The sequence below is a fragment of the Condylura cristata genome, unplaced genomic scaffold, assembly GCF_000260355.1.
Source record: "Condylura cristata isolate star-nosed mole 26May11 unplaced genomic scaffold, ConCri1.0 scaffold00025, whole genome shotgun sequence".
NCBI classification, from domain to species: domain Eukaryota; kingdom Metazoa; phylum Chordata; class Mammalia; order Eulipotyphla; family Talpidae; genus Condylura; species Condylura cristata.
Window position 1 is genome coordinate 28,892,342 of NW_004567126.1, and position 19,191 is coordinate 28,911,532.

General features: G+C 48.2%; 1 protein-coding gene across 1 annotated transcript in view; it reads left to right on the top strand.

Moving 5' to 3' along the window:
- The first annotated feature begins 386 nt into the window (after window positions 1–386).
- Window positions 387–19,191, top strand: part of ZFR2 (zinc finger RNA binding protein 2) — a 41,679-nt gene continuing 22,874 nt past the window's right edge. The window contains exons 1-2 of the mRNA XM_012729416.1: window positions 387–439; window positions 18,719–18,932. Of these exons, the coding sequence (XP_012584870.1) occupies window positions 387–439; window positions 18,719–18,932 (267 nt within the window). The remainder of the gene's footprint in view (window positions 440–18,718; window positions 18,933–19,191) is intronic.

Genomic DNA, 19,191 nt, shown 5'->3' on the forward strand with positions numbered 1-19,191 from the left:
AGCAAAGGACGAACGCACAAGCCTGAAACTCCAGATGCAGAGCAGTTAAAGGATGGTGAAACTACGCGTGAGCGGCGCGAGCCTGAGACCCAGATACCGGCCATCCACTGGCAAGATGGGTACGAAGAAGGGCGTGGCTTGAGCGGAGAGTTCCCCAGCTAAGTGGTTGAAGGGAAGGCGGAGCCCCATGGAAGGGCTGGCCTTGAGAGGGGTGTGGCTTGAGGTAGACACGCCCCCACTGGCGTGAGAAGGTGTGAGCTTCGCGTGGAGGGTGGAGCCTGGGGCGCGTGGCTGTGCGCGAGCAGCACGCGGTCCGGTGACGCCACGCGCCGACGGCCACGCCCCTTCACGCCTCGGGTGCGCTAGCGCTTGGTGAGGACGTCAAGATGGCGGCGAGTAATTATTACGGCTTTGCGCAGGGCGCCGGCCCGCAGTACAGGTAACGGCCCCGCGCCGTGAGCCCGGCCCTTCCATCCCGGCTGGCGCGCCAGGCCCCGGCCCCTGCCCCGGGGATGCCCCGTCGCGAGGAGCCGCGAGTTGGCGTCTTGGTTGGAACAGAGCCCAACGCTGGCTGGGCGGTCGGCCCCTGCTAAGATGGCCGCGGAACCCGGACGGCCGCGACGCGAAGTGTGTCAGTCAGGGAGAGCGGAAGCGTTCCTGACGTGGGAGGGCGCTTGGGGCCTCGCGGGGGCATGGACACTGAGCCGCGCTGGGTAGGAAGTCTGTATCGGAGAGGGCGCCGAGACCCGGCGTCTAAGGGAGTGAGGGGAGGAGGGGGTACCTGGCTGGGCGGAAGTGAGGCGGAGGAGGGAGCGGAGCGGACCCGATGGGGGCGAGTAAGTGAAGGCAGAGATCTGGGAGGGTACCCTAGGGGGAGGCAACGAGGGAATGGGGGAAGAGGGACTGAGGAATTGACTAGGAGGAGGAAAGAGCACGAAATGCAAAACATGAGGAGCCACACTGAGCGCTAAGGAGAGGTACACACTTGGATGCGTACCTACTGGCCTGGGGCAGTGGGGCTGGAAGTACCAATCCCCAGATGAGGGTATGAGGGGGCGCGGGACAAGAGGACACAGACTTGGGGTGGTACCGGAGGAGGTGGCAGTGGTCGAGGGGAGAAGATCATTAAGGCCTGATTTGGGGGCAGATTTAGCAGTCTTGACCTGGGGGAGGTACTGAGATATACCGGGTGGGTGGACCTTTGCGCCTTCTAGGGAAAGTAAGGAAGGCTTAAGAACCCGGGAACTCAAAATTCATTGAAGAGGGTGTGTGGATATTTAGACCTAGGTGTTTGGGACGGAGCCCAGAAAAAAAGATTGGAGGGCAGGGATAGGAAACAGGGCAGGGATGGGAAAGGAGGACTCGGTGAGTGGAAACACAGGCTGTGTTTGTACCCCAGGTTTACAAACACTCTCCACCACCTATTCTCCAAGACTTGCTCCTTGGAGCATCTCTGTCTTCTCAGTCAGCCTGGCACTGAGGCCACGGTCCTAAACAGGGCTGCTGGACTGATTCCTGCAGGAACGCAGCCTTCCCCCCCTTATTTTCATTGCTCACTTTCATTCTGTTTCCAACTGGTAACTGGCACAACCTCTTGGGTGAATTTTTGGAAGACACTTAGCCAGATGAAACCACCCTTTAGGCAGCTGATACACAGTACTTACTGCATCAGGGAGCTCTGTTGCAGGTTTCATTCATACCCCTGTAACTAGACAATACTAGTGGAAAGTCAATTTGGCTCCTCAGTGTGGACTCTGATACTGCTTCATTCTTTCTTTTGGAATCAGACCAGAGTTTTAGGAGTTTACTGCTTTCTGTACTTGGAGTGGTTTCTATATACAGTGTTTTGTTAGAAATGAATTTTCTGCCAGAGAAGAAATATACATCCTGCTGTGCCTGAAACAGCATTTAACTTTTTAAAAATAATATTATAATTTATTTTTACATCATTTCTTGCCCTTTTCCACCTCAGTTGTAATCCCCTTGGACTTCCCATCACCAGATCACCCATGTGCCATTAACATAGTCCAGTGCATTCCCCCGCCCCCCGTTTTTGATCCCATGCCCTGCTCCACCCCCATAAAATGTCTCTGGTATATAGTTGTTCATTATTATTATTATTTTCTCCCCTGGTCCTTTATACGCCTGCTATGAGTGAAACCATCTGGTATTTTCCCTTTTCTTTCTGGCTTATTTCACTAAGCATGATCCCTCCCAGCTCCATCCATGTTGCTGCAAAAGGCATGAGTTTATCTTTTTGGTTGCCGAGTAATATTCCATTATATATGTATACCACATCTTTTTAATCCAGTCATCTACTTTTAGGCATTTGGGTTGATTCCATGTATTTCCTGTTGTAAATAAAGCAGCAATAAACATGGGGGTGCAAATGTCTTTTTGAATCAGTGTTTTTGTGTCTTTTGGGTAGATACCTAGGAGTGGGATTGCTGGGTTGTAGGGAAGCTCCATTTTTAGCAGTTTGAGAGATCTCCAGATACAGTTTTCCATAGTGGTTGTACTAGTTTGCAATCCCACCAGCAGTGCAGGAGAGTTCTTTTTCTCCACATCCTCACCAACATTGTTGTTGCTAGTTGTTTTTAAGATGTGCCATTCTCATTGGTGTGAGGTGGTATCTCACTGTGGTTTTAATTTGCATACTCATATTACAGGTGATGTTGAACATTTTTTCATATACTTCTCAGCCATCTGCATTTCCTCTTTGGAGAAGTGTTTTTTTTTTTTTTTTTTTTTTTTTTTATCTTTTGCTTTTTTGGTTTGGTTTTTTTTTTTTTTTTTTTTTTTTTAAGCTCTTCTGCCCATTTTTTGATGGGGTTATTTATTTTTGTTGAGTTTCATTAGTTCTTTGTACATCTTTTTTTTTTTTTTAAGATTTATTTATTTATTCACACAGAGCTGGGTTACAGGCCAGAGGTGCAGGGGAGTGAGAGGATTCCAGAGACAGAGACAGAGTAAGGAGTGGAACAGGCATATCCCACGATGAAGTACACTGCTGAGGGAAGCAGTGGGCAGGTCAGGAGAGGTCTGCCGTGCCATGTGGGTCAGCTCCAGGACCGGGGATTGAACTGGCACTGAAACGGCTGTGGCTTGCTTGCAGTGCTGTATCCTAAACGGCTGTGGCTTGCTTGCAGTGCTGTATCCTAACCCATTGTGCCCCCAGGGAAGGCCCGGGTCTTTGTATATCTTTGTGGCATTTAGCTTTTATCTTCTCTGATAATCTTTATTCAGAGTGATATTTTAAATACCACAACTAGAGAAGTAGGGCTCCATTAGTCCCTAGGCTGTTAGGAGCTGTGCCCTTTTGGATACACTCCACCCCTCTTCCTGCTTTGGAGCTCTCTTGCTGCTTTCTTTTTCTCCAGTACGTTCTGCAGTCAGATGTGTATAACTTGAATGTTATACTTTCCATGAAGTTTACCTTCTGGAGGAAAAGTCAAGTGTCAACAGTGTTAAAATACGGCATTGCTGAGCTGCGGGGGATGCTTTTGTTATTTTTTAAAATGAATGTGTTTATACATTTTAATGTAGCCACTGCCCTCTGATGACTTAGGTGAGGCAGCATACTCACATGTAACTAAGGATGTGGAAATTAGTCCATGTATTTAGAATTGTTCACTACAGCGTGTGTTGTTACTTGAGAAAAGATTAGATTGAACTAAAACTAAAAATAATGAGAATCAGCAAAATAAGTGTCTTATAGAATCATAGGATGAGATCATTTACATTATCTGAATGATTTTAAGTTAAGCAGATATTCTCTTTTGGGGGAAATCACTTTTTCTTAGAATCTTCAACTGTTTTTAAAGCATAGTGGTCTTAGTGAACATGTACTAAAAAAGATGTTAGAATGAATTTATGAGATTTAAAGGCTCTCCCCAATTTTTTTTCCTGGAATGTCTTCCAGTATGCTAGATTATTTGATTATATTTAACTACTGAAACCCTTCTAGAGATGTTTATTATTTGTTAGTATTTCCCAGTACAAAAGAAAAATATCAGCATCTCTGAAGTGCATTAAATACAACATAAAATATTTACTGGCTTGGAATATATTTTTAATATTGCAATGTATTGCTGTTTTCAAAGTCGTGATTTTTAAAAAAATTTTATAACAGTTTATTTTTACATCATTTTGTACATTTTCAAAGTGATTTTTTAAGTTAAATTATAACTTCTTGGTCATAATCAAAATAAATGAATTTACTTTGCTAAAAAAAAGTACAGCAGCACACTGGAATAATGTCATTTTGTTGAGTGTTGTTTTATTAAAACTTTGATGAGAAAAGTCACTCCCAGGCCCCTCTGCACAAAACAGTAACATTACTGGAGGACCTGCTTTCATTAATTGCAGTTTCTGAGAACCTGACAGTGTTAGCTGGGGACCTTCTATATTTCTCACACAATGTGCCCTGGAAAGCTGCTGACTAGTGAGCAGTTTCTGTAGTGCCAATTTGAAGGTAGCCTTTGGACAGAAGAACTGTTGACCCTTGAACATTGTGATAATTGGGGTGCTAACACACATGTGGTTGAAAATTCCTGTTATCACCCACACAGCTCAAACACATTTGCAGAAAGAATTAAACAGTTCATTTCTTAAAGGAATTTTGATAATTTTCTTGACTTTTAAAATTGATAACCGTAGCCTTGGACAGGAATGTTCTTTACATCATCATCCCTAAATTGGGTGAGATCTCAACTGTTTTTTAATTGTTGATTCTCTCAACTGTTCACACTTTGAAAGTATAAGAAAGTTTATAATTCCCTGTGATAATGTTGGTTTTTACTTACTGTATGTGTATTTATGAATCTCGAAAGATTTATTTTTTTTGATTTGCAAATGTTTTTACAGTTAGAGTTAGTGCTGCAAGTTTTCAGTTAGGGACTAATCCCACATGGAAATTAAATTTGGTAGTGCTTTTAGTTAACACTGACTGTAGTTTTCAGATGTAAGACTGAGAGAACTCAAGAAACCCACCAGGTTCTGTGTGTGTTTTAAGTCGCATCCGTGAAAGGAATAGCTGAGCGCTGTGATGTCAGAAGTCTGTACCAGCGGGAAGTGACAGGCTGGCCATGTCTGTTGTTACATTTCTCTCTTGATTTAGCAATTTTGTCAAAATTCCACTGGTATACATAGCAGCTACCTTTGCTTTTGCATTCTTGTTAAAGCTGAATGGGATGAAAGCTAGATTTTGGTATACTTGGTTTCTTATCAAGAAAAGCTGTATTTTGATAAACTTTTGGCATAGTTTTTAATAAGCAGGGTGATCTCATCTGGAGGTTGGGAATCTTTTTGGAAGCCCATAGAACTCGCTAGGATAGGTAGTAATCATAATTGCTGGCTATTGATTCTCTGTGCTTCAGGCTTCCAGTCCTCACTCTAATCCTGTGAGGCTGGTAGTACAGTGCCCATTTTGCTGATACTAAAATTAGTTCAGGTGCAGTAACTGGCACAGGGTCCGTGGGGAGGTAAGTGGTGGGATCCAAGTAGAAATTGCACAGCTGGCTCCTTGGTCATGCCTCAGCACTGGGCCAGGGCTTGCCTGAGCCGAGGAGGGTGCGCGTGCTGCAGCAGCATGACTGTGGGACCTGCTGGCTGAGACCTGGCATTACTGATTTTCACAGTGTCCTGGCAACTATACAGCCATGGCAGCCCTCCCCTGCCCCACCCCGGACTAGAGTGGTCTGGTATTATTGGGATGGAAAGATGACTCAATCTGTGTTTCTCAGAGATCTCTCCCAGAGATAACAGATAGCTCAGAACTCAGGTCCACCGTGGGGAACAGCACAGGGGGCCCAGTACCGGCAGGCTGGGTAACTGTTAATATTCCAGTTGAGAGCTCCCTGCTCTGTCAGGAATGGCTGCAGCCCACTTCAGACAATCTTGGCCACACCCAGGCCATCTCCTGTTGCCCGTCTGGGTCTCCAGGCTCTTGCAGAGTGAAGTTACCTGTCAAGATCCATCCATCCCCAGAACTTTAACCAGGAAGCACAGGCTGCTAGGAAGAATTTGGTGTTGTTGACTCAGGGGCCACCCCCAAATAGGACTCCCATCATCAACAACAAACGTTGCCCAGGAAGGCAGGCCGATGGGACCTCTAGCTGAATTTGACAGTCCTGATATGTGATTGCCACCCCCCATTTATTCTCAGGGGATTGACTGGCAGTGACCCTGGAATATCGAAGCATTGGGGTCTTTCTTTTAGAATTTGGTGCTGTTGTTTTTTGTTTGTTTGTTTTTAAGTCCCTTCTAGTGAGGCTAAAACACTGATAGGGTTGGCTTGAAAGAGATCCTTGGAAGGTAATTTTCAGTGGCAGTTTGGACTGCCATCAAATGCTAGAACCATGCTCTCTTAGCTCCTGGCACAATTAGAATGTACCCCAGATCATTTTAAATTTTATGAAGTGTAGCTTTTAAATTTTCATTTTAGCCGTTTTAGAATCAAAAGTTAACTCATCAACATTGAGCATAGATTCCTAATAGTTGTTTTTCTTCTTAAATATATTGTTTCTGAATTTTTATAGTTTATCTTTTGTCTGCATCCACCAATGTATATATGTAGAAGCATTAGAGTAAATGCATGATATTTAAATGCATTTTCAAATAATCCTTTAGGATTTTTTTCAGTGAATATCATTCATGTCCTTTTGCATGCTTACAGAGGCAAGGGGACAAAGATTGTGGATCTGCATACATAATTGAGTAGTTTGGAAAAATAAAGAGAACCCACAGAAAGAGTGTCTGTCATCCTGTCGTGGTTTGAAAGTTTGTGAAGCTCCAGGTCAGGGGCTGCAGAGACACAATAAGGGCCTGGCAGCTAAATGAATAATCTGAGACGGTAGAGGTGGAACCCAGCCAGTTTCCCCGAGGACCCACCATTCCCTTTCTGTGCAAACTTTGCAGTGCCAGCACCAGAGTCAGACTGCGGACACAGACCCCTGCCTCTGCCTAGAACCTCTGCTTTACACGTTAGTGCAGTCGCGAAAGGATACTAAGATGTTCTAGGTGATAGTGAAAAGGAATCGTACATAACCCAGCCAGAAGGAGGAGCTCTCCACTCTGCCTGGTTTTAGGTGATTAAGAAGGTTCTGAGGGTTTTTATTGAGTTAAGAAGTTCATACTAGTTTTTGTCTCCGTCATGACTCAAAATTTGTTCAAAAATGTGTTTACCTAAATTAAGTAATACTAAGTAATTCAGACCTAAACTAGGAAGCTTTGACAAAACCCGGGGTTTTGTTTTGTTTGCTTGTGTTTTGTTTTTTGCAAGTCTGTTTCTACATCTGTGACACCTTAAGTCGAACTGTATGAAGTTTACTCATAGAATATTCTTCAGAGATTTTGGCTCCATCCGTGGTCTGGTTGGCTGGTAATTGTTCCATAGTCTGTTCCCTTGTACCAGGGTGTTTGCTGCCAACTGGGATCTGAGTTGCTCTGCTTGGGCTTTTCTGTTATACTTGTGTAAATATTTTGGGGAACAGCACTGGACCTTTTTTTTTTTTTTTTGCTATTTTGCTGTGAGTGTTTTCCCCCCTAGGAAGTTACATTTATGTCACATCACTGCCCACGGGCCTTTGCCAGTGACTGTATCCCAAGTTACTTATTTGTCACTGTTGACTAAGAATTGGGAATTGTTTCACTTGCTTCTGTACTATTTTGAATTTTGGAAAGGCGGTTCCATTGGCTAAGGTCAGCTACTTGATTAATTAGGTTTATTCTCAGGACAGAATGAGCTGTTCATCTAAGCCCCTTGGATTGAATGCTTTTAAAAAGTCAGTGACTAGTTTCTTTTAAATTTTAGATGCTGTTGGTTGAGTCCAGAGTCGGCAGCTTCACACCTGTTATACTTGCCCGTGAGCATTTCAGGCTGCTCACTACTCCGCTGCCCTCTGTTAGCACGAGAGGCTCATGCTAGACCAGTGTGGACATGGCTGTGGGGTGGAGGCACGGGCTGGAAGCACAGCTGACCTGGCACCATTCCCAAAATGGTGGCCTTTCAGCACTGTGTCTACACAGAAAAAAAGGCTTGGCCACCTGACTTTGCCCTGGTGGGGAGTTGTTTTTCCTGGGTGCAGTGTGCCTCATGCTCTCTCTCTAGCCCAGCCAGCATCACGTCAGCAGGACGGCACTCACACACCCGGCTGGCGCCCCGGACAATGGAGCTGCCCTCAGTGTGCCGCCGTATTGCTTCCCTGAGGCTGAAAGAAGAGTGCAGAAATTCCATTATCAGCCAGACTCTGGCTCACCCTGGAGGCTCTGGAAGTTTCCATCACCAGCCTCTAGAGTTCCTTGGAGCAACCCAGTGGCTCTATATCCTGAGGAAAAAGGCAGCCCAGATTGATAGCTGGAGACTCGACTACCTTTTAAAGAAGGTTGTGAGTGGGGGCAGAAGTAAAGTCCTGCTGACATCTTCTAGAGAGCCAAAGGATTTAGTAAACCAAACACTTTTCCATTACATCAGTATGTTTTCAGGGCTGTCTCAATCTGAAATGGACCTTTCATATGGAGAATGCACTCAAGGCTTTCATGATTAAAAAACCAGAATTCTGCTCTTTAAAAACCAGAGTTGTTATGGATATGAGTATGTTGTGTTTTGAATATAAAACCTTTGTGAACCCAGGTTCCAAAAGAAAAAATGGCTGGGTTGTGTTCATGTGTGCACAGCGAACTGACAGAAGTGTGATCGTACTGCCAATAAAGTGCATTGAAAACATCCGCCCCAGAGCCTGTCTGTAGTGATCCTGTTAGCACTTGCTGTTGCACTTCACCCTTGACTGTCTGAACTCGAAGCGTCTCTCAGCCCGTGAGTCATCACACGTGCTCCTGGAAGCCCGAGTGAAGGCCAGAGTGCGAGGGGCCATCTCGGCCTTCGGGAGCCCCCGCAGCATAGAACCTCAGCCTGCCGTAGTTGGCCCCTGGGTGTGCGGGAGGTGCTGGGGACCAGTGCTGGCCGGGAGCTCTGACTGAGAAGGACGAGTCCACTGTTTAAACAGTCCTGCAGGAGCTTTCTCAGCGCTGTGACTCCATGAGTATCTTTTCTCCAATTGAATTTTCCCCTTGGGCCCTAAGTGATTCTGCTGTAGTGTGTGTGTGCCCACTACGTGGTTCCTTGGCAGAGGTGGGCAGCAGAAGTCTTTGCTCCCTGCCTTGTTGAGGTGTCCACCCGCACAAGCAAGAACATGTCTTGAAGGCAAGCGCTGGTGCGGCATCCCGACCCTGGGGCTCGCGTCCCCATCAGTCAGGGACCATTTGAGTTCCATGATACCAGTGGGTCTTGCCAGCTCTATGCTCTGTGATCTTACTGCAATATTATACCCGCAAACTTGACTCCCCCAAACACTCAGACCAAAAAGTCCTCAGGAGATACTCATTGGGACCCAAAGGTGAGGGTGACAGACCAGACCTGTGTGAGCACGGTTGTGCCCAGCACTGTGCCCAGCTTATTGTTGCCACGCCTCTTGCTGGCAGGTGCATTGCCCAGAAGCAAACTTGAAGCTTTTAATTTTGTTGCTCCCCTACTGCTCCCAGCACTTTAGGCCAGAGAGTTGAAAGCTGGCAGCCTGCAGACTGGATTCAGTAGTCAGACTTCCTTATTTCAGCCTGTGTGGTGGGTTTTTGCCTACGTTATTTGAATTAGTTGCCAGCATTTAAAAACTGGGAGACTTGACAAAAATCCTGGCTTCTAGTATGTCAAGTGCCCCATCTGGCCATCCTGTGCCTCTCTTGGGCTGGGGACATGGTGAGTCTGGTTTCATTGTCACACTCTCCCAGCGGGTACGTATTCCCAGTTTTCAGGCGAGTAGGCTGAGACTGAGAAACAAGGTTCAGAGCCCACAGCAGTAGGGGCTTGGAAGCCAGTTGGTCTGGCTCCGGATGCCCTGATCCCCCTGTTCCTCAGCTTGAACGCCCTAGGAACTTCTCCTTGGTTCGGGACACATCCCTCTGTCTCCAGCCTCTGCACAATCTTGCTCCAAGGCACCGCCATTTTTCCCATTAGGGCTTTGATCTACATGCCTGAAGGGTGATACAGAGTGCTCACTGCCATCGAAAGAATTAAGAGAAAGGATACCACACCACACTGCATCATCAGGATGGCAGGAGGCAGTGGTGGGCAAGGGGACAGCCTGGGCCAGGGCCTTTAGTGGGGACTTCACAGGAAGACAAGGCAGAGCAGATGGCTCAGAACTGGCAGCCTGGACAATTCTGCTGGGTTTTGAGTGACAAAGTGGTCTCTGATTGCCTGTTCCTGGTACTTGGGGTGATTTGGGGCAAGGGTAGGTATACAAGGAGGTTCTGTTCACTTGCACCTTCCTAAACATATCCCACCTTTGGGTCTCGGGGCTTCATAGATGCATCACTATGGCATCATTCCCCCTTGGTTCTTGGAGATTTGCCCCTGGGCTGTCTCCAGTCATTTACCATCACCCACGGCCATCTCGACTTTTGTCTGCATGACCAGTCCTTCCAAAGCACAGACTCTTCTTGGGTCCTGGACTTCACTCGCTCTCAGTCTCACCCACATATCCCTACCCCCGCCCCAGACTAGTGCAGAGGAGGCCAGCAGCCTGGTTGGTTTTATTTTCTTCAAGCAAGCAAGCAAACAAAACAAGTGCAGCAGAGACTGTATGTGGCTAGAAAGTATTTACTCTGGCCCCTCACAGGGAAGTTCCTGTTGCCTTAGTCCTGGATTGCATTTCTCCAGGCCCCTGTGACCTCCACCTCCTAGCTCACTCACCCCAGCCTTTCAGTCCTTCAATTCATCTTTTCAGCATTTCTTGCCCCCTGGTGCTTTGTTTGCCACCTGTGTATGAGTTTCCTGTGTGTGCTGTAACAAATGACCACAACTTAGAACTTGGATAGTTCTTGAGGTCAAAAATCCAAATGATTTTGGATGAGACTTGACAGTTGTAGGCAGGGTGAACCCCTCTTGACACTGTGAGAGCCCTTCCATGCCTGTTCTGCTTCTAGAACCTGCAGCATTCCTTGGCTGGAGGCCCCATCACTCCAGTCTCCACCCCCTTATTCATGTTGCCTTCTGCTCTTTGACCTTCTTATCTCAACCACTGTACACCAGGTGCCTGCCAGGCAGGTCCTTTGTACGTTTCACTGATACCTGCTCTTATCCTCCATACCTGCTTTGATCTTGTGACAGGCGAGACCATTTGCCATCCCACCCCTATTCTCCACTTGTCACCTCCACTGTCAAGAATATTCTCACCTCCTCCTCCTGTTACTGTGCTCCAAGCTACCAGGCTCCTTTTCTGTATTTTGGGTCTTGGGGCTTCTGTCCTTGCCCCTCTGTCAATCCATTCAACTTTGCTGCAGGGGAGGCAGACCTCTGCTTGGCGCCCGCGTGGGGTCTCAGAGGGACAGTTAAGGCTTGAGAGATCCTGCTTGCCCCTGACCAGCTTGCTCAGTGCCTCAGCCCCACTCACCTGCTCCAGCTACACTGGCTTTCTGACCATTCTTGGAGCAGACTGAGCGAATGCTTCCACCCAGGTGCCCGCTGCCCTCTTCCCACCAAGATTTTTGCAGACTTTGCTCCCACCTTCTTCTAGTCATGACTCCTCCCTGAGCACCCCATGGGAAGATGCCACCCTTCCTACTCTCCTAGTCCCTTTATTTGCCCCCACAGCATCTAGAACCACCTAACCCCCACAACATATGGTATTTAATTATTTTTCTCATTGAATGTCTCCCCACTGGACTGTAAGTTTTGCACGAGATTAGGCCTCTCTGAATCTTCCTGCACCCCCAGCTCCTATGACAGCATCTGGCCCCCAGTAGCACCCAGTAACTATTTGACCAACAACTGAATTCAGCTACAGATAACCAAAGGTTTCTTTTATTTTTTATTCAGAGGTTTTATGTAATTTCTCACACTGCAACCAGCAAAAGAAAGATAGTCTTAAACCTGAGATTGCACATATAATGTAGTATAACAGATGTTGATTTAGAAGTCTGTACATCTGAAACCTTTGTAGTGTTATAAACCAATGTTACTTAAAAAGGAAAAAACCTGAAAAAATGGTGCTTAAAAATAGTTTCCAGTCATGTTACACCTCAGAAGGCCTATGATGATACTTCCTCTGTACCAGAAGATGGGGCCCCTTGTCCTTAAAATGCAAATGATTTTTCATGCAAAGTTGGGAATTAAAAACTAACTTTTAATTAAAAAATGCACCTCTTTCTACTCTGAATGAAGTCAGTCAGCGGAAAGATTCTGACTTGTTCTCTATAGGAATGGAAGAAGGTGTTTTCTATTCTGTTTTTTTTTTTTTAAGATTTATTTATTTGTGCATACAGAACTGGGGTACAGGCCAGAGACTCAGGGGGGCGAGAGGCTTCACCAGAGACAGAGTGGGGAGCAGAACAGGCAGATCGATGAAGCCCACTGTTGAGGGGAGCAGCAGGCGGGTCAGGAGAGGTCTGCCGCCATGTGGTCACTTCTGGGCAGGCGGGGATCGAACTCATGCGGAAGTGGCTTTAGCTTCTCAGTGCTGTGCTTTAACCCGCTGCGCCACCAGGGAGGGCCCTTCTATTCTGTTTTTATGTTCATTTGCTTTCCATCATGCCCCCCAAGCTGTTCACACATCTTTTATTTTCTACTTCAGATTCCTGAACGGTTTCCTCCTAGGACCAGGGAACCGTCATTTCTGCAGTGTTCCCACCCTCTCTCTGGTGACTGGGTTTCGTTTTTACACAAGGGATTGTGAGGCCACATGGTGGGTCCCAGCTGTCATAGGGACTCTGGACCAGGCACTGAGACTTTGGGTGAGGCGCTATTGTAGAGAAGGCTAGAAGGAATAGATGTGCCCCTCCCACCCCTTCGCTCTTCCCTTGACTCTTCGCCAACAGTGAGTTTGGAGAGTCTCAGCAGCCTATCGAAAGGGGGACAAAGTTCTTAATGACACACACTGCCACACTTGAGTAGCGGCAACAGAATACCCAGTTTAGTGTGTTTATAGTTTTCTGACGCTATATGTAAACCAGGCCCAACCATAAGACAAAGTGCCAAGCCCCTGAGTTTTCCACAAATGTTTTAAAACAAAAACAAAATGGCTTTAAGGAAAATCATTCATACACCACAAAGTTTACTTTTCTCAAGCAGACAAGTCAATGGTTTTTCACCACAGTCACTTTCAGAACATTGTGTTACTGCAGACAGACATCCTGTACCCAAGAACACTCGCCCCCAGCTCGTAGCACCTGAGCCCACTCTCCTGTGGATGTGCCTGTTCTGCACGAGTCACATCAGTGGGTTCCCACTTCGTGTGGCCTTTTGTGTCTGCCGTCTCTCCCTGAGCATCGTGTGTTCATCCAGGTCATAGCCTCTGCTCCTTTCCTGTTTATTTTTTGGTGGCAAAATATGTATGACATGAAATGTGTCATTTCTGGTTTCAGCAGAGACTCCTAGCCTCGGGCCTGGAAATCCCCAGGCACTTACCAGGCACAACTGTGTGCGGTTTGCAGGGAATCGGCAGCACCGGAGGCCACAGCCTAGCTTGCCTCTGATTCGTAAGAGGGTTCAGAAAAGGGCTATTACAAATTTCGAGAAGGTCAGGGTGAATGCCCACCCCAGGGAGCGGAGAAGGGCTATGGGTGCTTTTCCTTCAGATCTGGGGCGGGTGTCCTGGGCAGGCGCACCAGGCGCCACTGCCCCTCCCAGACGTTGGACTCTGATCCTCCAGCCCCAGCTCCGGGGACCCCACACCTGTCTTAGGTCTGAGTTCCTCAGCAGCAGCACTGCTGACTTGGGGCCAGTCACTCTGTGTGGGAGCCATACTGGACAGCAGGGCTGATGAGCAGCTTCCCTGGCCCCACCCACTTGCTGGTAGGCACACGCAGTTGTGGGAATCACCCAGCGTCTCCCAGGGGCAGAAGGACCCCAGGTGAAGACCACCTGCTCTAGGTTTTAGCCTCCAGGCCGGCAGAAAGTCTTTCCCATGGGCCATTTCATGGCTAGCCCGGCTCCCGAAACTGCAGTGTGGCAGATCACCTGCCCAGATGTTCTCCTGGCCTTTATCCCTTCTGGTACCCACTTCACAAAGACCCAGAGCCAGAGCCCCGTTAAGCCACCCTCATCTTGGACCACCAAACCCCTACCCCTCAGGAACTGCGAGGATAGTGAATGTTGTTTATTGTTTTAAGACACACATGGGGGTAATTTTTTATTTCAGCCACAGATAACTAATGTGTAGCATACATGTGTACTGTCAGGAAAATAGGCAAGTGAGTTGTGATATATTAAAAAGTAATCGAGCTTTAAGAATGCCAAGTCCAGGACAAAAGTAGAAACAGAAGTCTGTATACCATATGTCTTAATTTTAAAATTATTCATCAGACAGGCAAAATAATAAAATATTTTGTCCTACCTTGATATACATACCTTTCCCCCAACAAAAATAGTTTAAAAGGGTGATACTGCCTTTTTTTTTAAAAAAGATTTATTTATTTATTCATACAGAACTGGGGTACAGGCCAGAGGCTCAGGGGCGGTGAGAGGCTTCACCAGAGACAAAGTGGGGAGCAGAACAGGCAGATCGATAAAGTACACTGCTGAGGGAAGCAGCGGGCGGGCCAGGAGAGGTCTGGCTCGCCATGTGGTCTCCTCCGGGGCAGGCGGCAGGTGGGAATCGAACTCATGCGGAAGTGGCTTCAGATTCTTAGTGCTGTGCTTTAACCTGCTGCGCCACCAGGGAGGGCCGATACTGCCTTTTACAGTTGGCAAAACATTAAAGATGACTGAACTTTTATTTGGTTAAACTGCCTGTTCTGCTCCCTACTCTGTCTCTGGTGAGTCCTCTCACCATCACTGGCCTGTCCCCCAACTCTTTTATGCATAAATAAATAAATCTTTAAAAAAAGATTGATACTGCTTATTTTAATACTTTCCAAATATTGAGTAACTGTCCCAGGCAAGAAGGAAAGGCAGACAGTATCAGTCAGTGTCCAGACAGAATGCGGACCCACGGAGGGCGTTTCAGACACAGGGCACCCAGACACTTGGATGCTAAGATGCAGAGGAACAAAAGACTGGCAGCAGCATGAGCACCCCACCGCCCTCCAGCTGGAAGAGCCAGGGGAAGGCGGTGTCACCGGAGAGCAGACCCTGTGTGCAACTGTAGGCAACTCCCCCAAGCCGGTGCCCACTGCACCCGCCTGCAGGAGGGCGCCCCCACCCACACAGCCGCCCAGCCTGCCCCTCCCCACGCCCTCAGCAGCAGGTGGGCACCCACAGCCAGGGCTTGCGCATGTGCAGAGGCCCAGAGAAGAAGTGGTGCCCACTCGTGTTACTGTCCTGTCTGGTGCTCTCAGCAGCAAATTGAACTCTCATGCCGGCTAACTCTGTCCACTTTGCGTTAACTTTTCTCTTTTAAGAAAAGAGACATTAAGTTAGCATACAGTGCTGTAACCCGTTGTCACCTCGATAAAAAATATTAACATCACCCACTCAGCTATTCTGGTGACCATGGTTCCCACCTCTGGGATCGCGGGCCCCCGAAGGCGGCGGACGCCTCGCGGTCAGCCTGTGACCTTGCAGCACGCTTCCTGCAGACCTTGAACCTACTTAGCTCTAGATCAGTCCTGAGGCTTCTGTGCCTCAAACGTGGAACTAGATATCCCCCAAGGGATGTCGGTGCCCTCTAGAGAACAATTCTGGGTAAAGGTTCACAAGAGAAGGGGGTGACGGAAAGCACCCCATTCCCACCCTCCGCCACGCAGGGCCCAAATGAGTCCCTGTAGGACCTGCAGCCACGGCAAAGCTTTGATTTAACAAGTATCGTTGAAATTGGCTTTTCTTAAATTGGAGACTTTATTCACTACCAAAACTTTGTTCTTTTTGACTTTTTCTTTCCTCAAAGCAACTGAGAGCTGTGTGGTGTGTCCCGGGAGATGGTACCAGCGGGACCTCTCCAAAAGCTATAATTCTCCTTTGGTCATTAATTTATTTACTTATTTAAATTGTATAGATTAATTTATTTATCTTGGCGAGTTACACCAGGATCTCCCCATGGGGTGACCACCACAGTGCACCTGCCACAACCCTCAGGTCTCCCGGCCTGTTCTTTGCTCTGACCCCTGTGGCCTCAGTCCTGCAGTTATCAAGTGTTTGTTGTTTAAGATTTGTTAATTTATCTATTTACATTGCTGTTCACTTTCAAACAAAAAACAATGTTTACCCCCCCCCCCCACCAGGTCCCGGAGCATATCCTCTCCACAGCCCCCCACCCCCTCCCTCCCCACCCCGCAGGATAGCTCTGGTTTAGAGTTGTCTGTTTTTGTGGAGACCCGGGCTTACTTGGTTCTCGTATATTCCTCCTAAGGTGAAACCAGCTGATACTTTTTTTTCCCCTTCTGGCTTGTTTCAGCGAGCAGCTCATTTGGTTATTCCGGGCATCAGTCATCCTCCATAGCCTAGGGCTCGTCTTCCTGCCTTCCCCAGCCTGCTGTGGCACAAGGCGCCTGCGTGCGCCCGGCCTACTCTGACGCAGTGACCTAGAAGACGGGGAGCTCTAGGGAGTTCTCCAGGGTGGGGTCCCCGGCAGGGGGCACCTTGGCAACTTTGCAGGTAGCAGTGTGGGTGGGTGCCACCTTGGAACCCACCCTCTGAACTCGACAGAAATTATTTTTGAAAGCAAAGTACATTATAATTTAAAGTGTACTGAACTAGACTGAAATTGAAAGCCATCTCAAGTTAATCTTTTTATCTTAAGAAAGTTAGTTGAGATGTGGTAACAGATGTTAACTAGACTTACTGTGATGGTTTTGCAGTATATACCAATATTGAATCTTGATGCTGTACGCTGAAACTAATGGGGTGCTCAGTGCCAGTTATATGTGAAGCACTTAACTGTATATTGCTGTCTTATAAGCATAAACTTGTAATTTGCATGCTCAGGATCCGCCTAGTTGTCGTTGTGAAGACTCGGTGCGCTCCACCTTCCACAGAGCTGGGCACTTGGGCCTCCAGACTTAAGAGTCTTGGGAATTGTTTGATAGTCACACTGTTCCAGCTGCTACTTGAAGTGACAGGTGGCGTGGGAGACGGTCAGACCCCAAAGGGGAGGAAGACATGGCCGCAGCGCTCCTGGGACATGAGGTCTCGGAAGATCCTGCTGTTCCTCACGTCCCTGCAAGGAAGGACTTGGAGAGCTAATGGGACAGTGATCTGACGCATCGTGGGAGCCGTCTCTGCAGCCGGGTGGTCAAACTCACACAGTTTTAGAGCCTTCAGATGCCATCATCCTTTGCTTTGATGTCACAGAACAAGAGAAGGGGCTGTCCCTGGGATCTGGACAGTGTCGCTCACAGAGCAGATGAGGATGGAGCTGTCGTGTGCTTCTCAATGTGTTTGCTACTAAAGCAACAATAACCATAGGCCTTTATTCAGGAATGGAATCTGTGAATGAGGGGGACGACAACTCAGCTATGCTAAACTCCACACACCTCACCTCAACCTGTAAGGGGCTTGGGGGAACCTTCTGATATGATGTGTCGATATGGGCCAACCCTGTGAGGAGACCCTCCATGGACAATGGGCTTTTAAATTAAGGGCTGAGACTTAGCTGAGTGCAGGACCCTGGGCCTGGAGAGACCTGTGGACCAGGCACTGGACACCTGTCACCTGTCCGAGAGTGTCCCTGTCTGGATGGTGCAGACGGCACTCTGTGCACTTCCATGCGGTCGAACAAAACCTAATTTTTTTTGTGAAGACCTTTTAGTTTACTGTCACCTCACCTTATTTTAATAACCACACAGCTCCCTTTGCTCTTTGACTACAAAGTACTGTTGCAGTTTAGCTTTTTCTGAAGAATCTTGAGGTCAAAGAAGAGACTGCTGCTCAAGTAGATGGCCAGAGACATCGTCGCGTGCATTCCAGGCCTGACTCTGCACCTCCGTTTCGTGGTCTGTAAAGAGGGACAAGGATGGCCCTCCCCCAGGGTGGCTGTAAGCGCATCCAGCTGGGGACAGGCTGACATCTGTGCCTGCCCAGGCTGGTCTCCACTGATGTCAGCAGCTACTGAACGTGTACACAGTGAACAGTGGCGCGACTCAAGCATGTCCAGCTTGGTGATGGTGTGAGAGCGCTGTGAGCCGGTACAACCATACTTCCAATTCTGAATTGTTACCTTTTCCTGGGCCTGTGCATCCCAGCTATGTGATCATGAGGCAAATAACCAGTTATTCTTGAGCCTCCACAGAAAAGTTGTTGCCCTTGCGGTGAAAGCACCCCCGTCACCCAGCAGTTCCCCGTCACCCAGCAGTTAGCTTTAGTGCGACCCACGACGCTTCAAGCATTCTTCAGAACCCAGTGTGCTGTCAACTGTAGATGTTTATGAGGCAACCTGTAACCGCCACTCTGTTTCATTTTCAGAACAGTGAGATTGCACGGGCTGTTCAGCACTCTCTTATATTGCTAAGAGCCCTTGTATTAGATGCTTTTGCCCAGCTGAGGGCTAGTGTAAGCCCTTAACGTGGGTGAGCTGGAGCTATGTCGGGAGGCGAGGTGTCTGAAGTGCATTTCAGTTTAGCAGATTTTCAACTTCCCGCGGGTTTATCAGGACTTAACGCCATTGCAAGTCCGGAAGAGCCGTATATTCATGCAGGCATCCCGAGCGGCTCTTCTGGTGTTTGCCAGACTCCGCCTGGGCTGCACTCAGCATGGCCTTCTAACGCAGCCTGGCTTTGTGTCCGTTTGCAGCCCCAGCGCGCAGCCTCCCCTGGCTTTTCCGCTCCCTGCGGCCGGAGCCAGTTTTCCCACGCAGCCTGCGATCCTGACGTTTCCCCCCGCGGCCCAGTCCCCCAGGCCTCTTGCTTCAGCGGGGCACAGTGGATACCAGCCCTACTCTGGCCAGGACATCAGTTACAGCAGCCAGGGGCTGGCCCCCGTGTCCAGCGTGGCATCTTCGTACCAGGTATCAGTCGCCTGCCCTGCCCTGCCCTGCAGACAGGGTAGTGTGGGCTAGAAGTGAGCCATGCTGGCTGGTTGTCCAGGACACGCCCCGCCTCCTGCCCCTGCCCCCAGGTAGAAGTGGTGGGGGACGTGTCTGGGCTCCTTGGGCCCTCCTGGGCGCTGACAGTGTGACCACCCCAACTACAGATCTCTGTGCCCACAGATCTAACCAGCGCTTCCTATGTGGCATCACCACCTGCTGGGTGTGTCCAGCCCCCCGA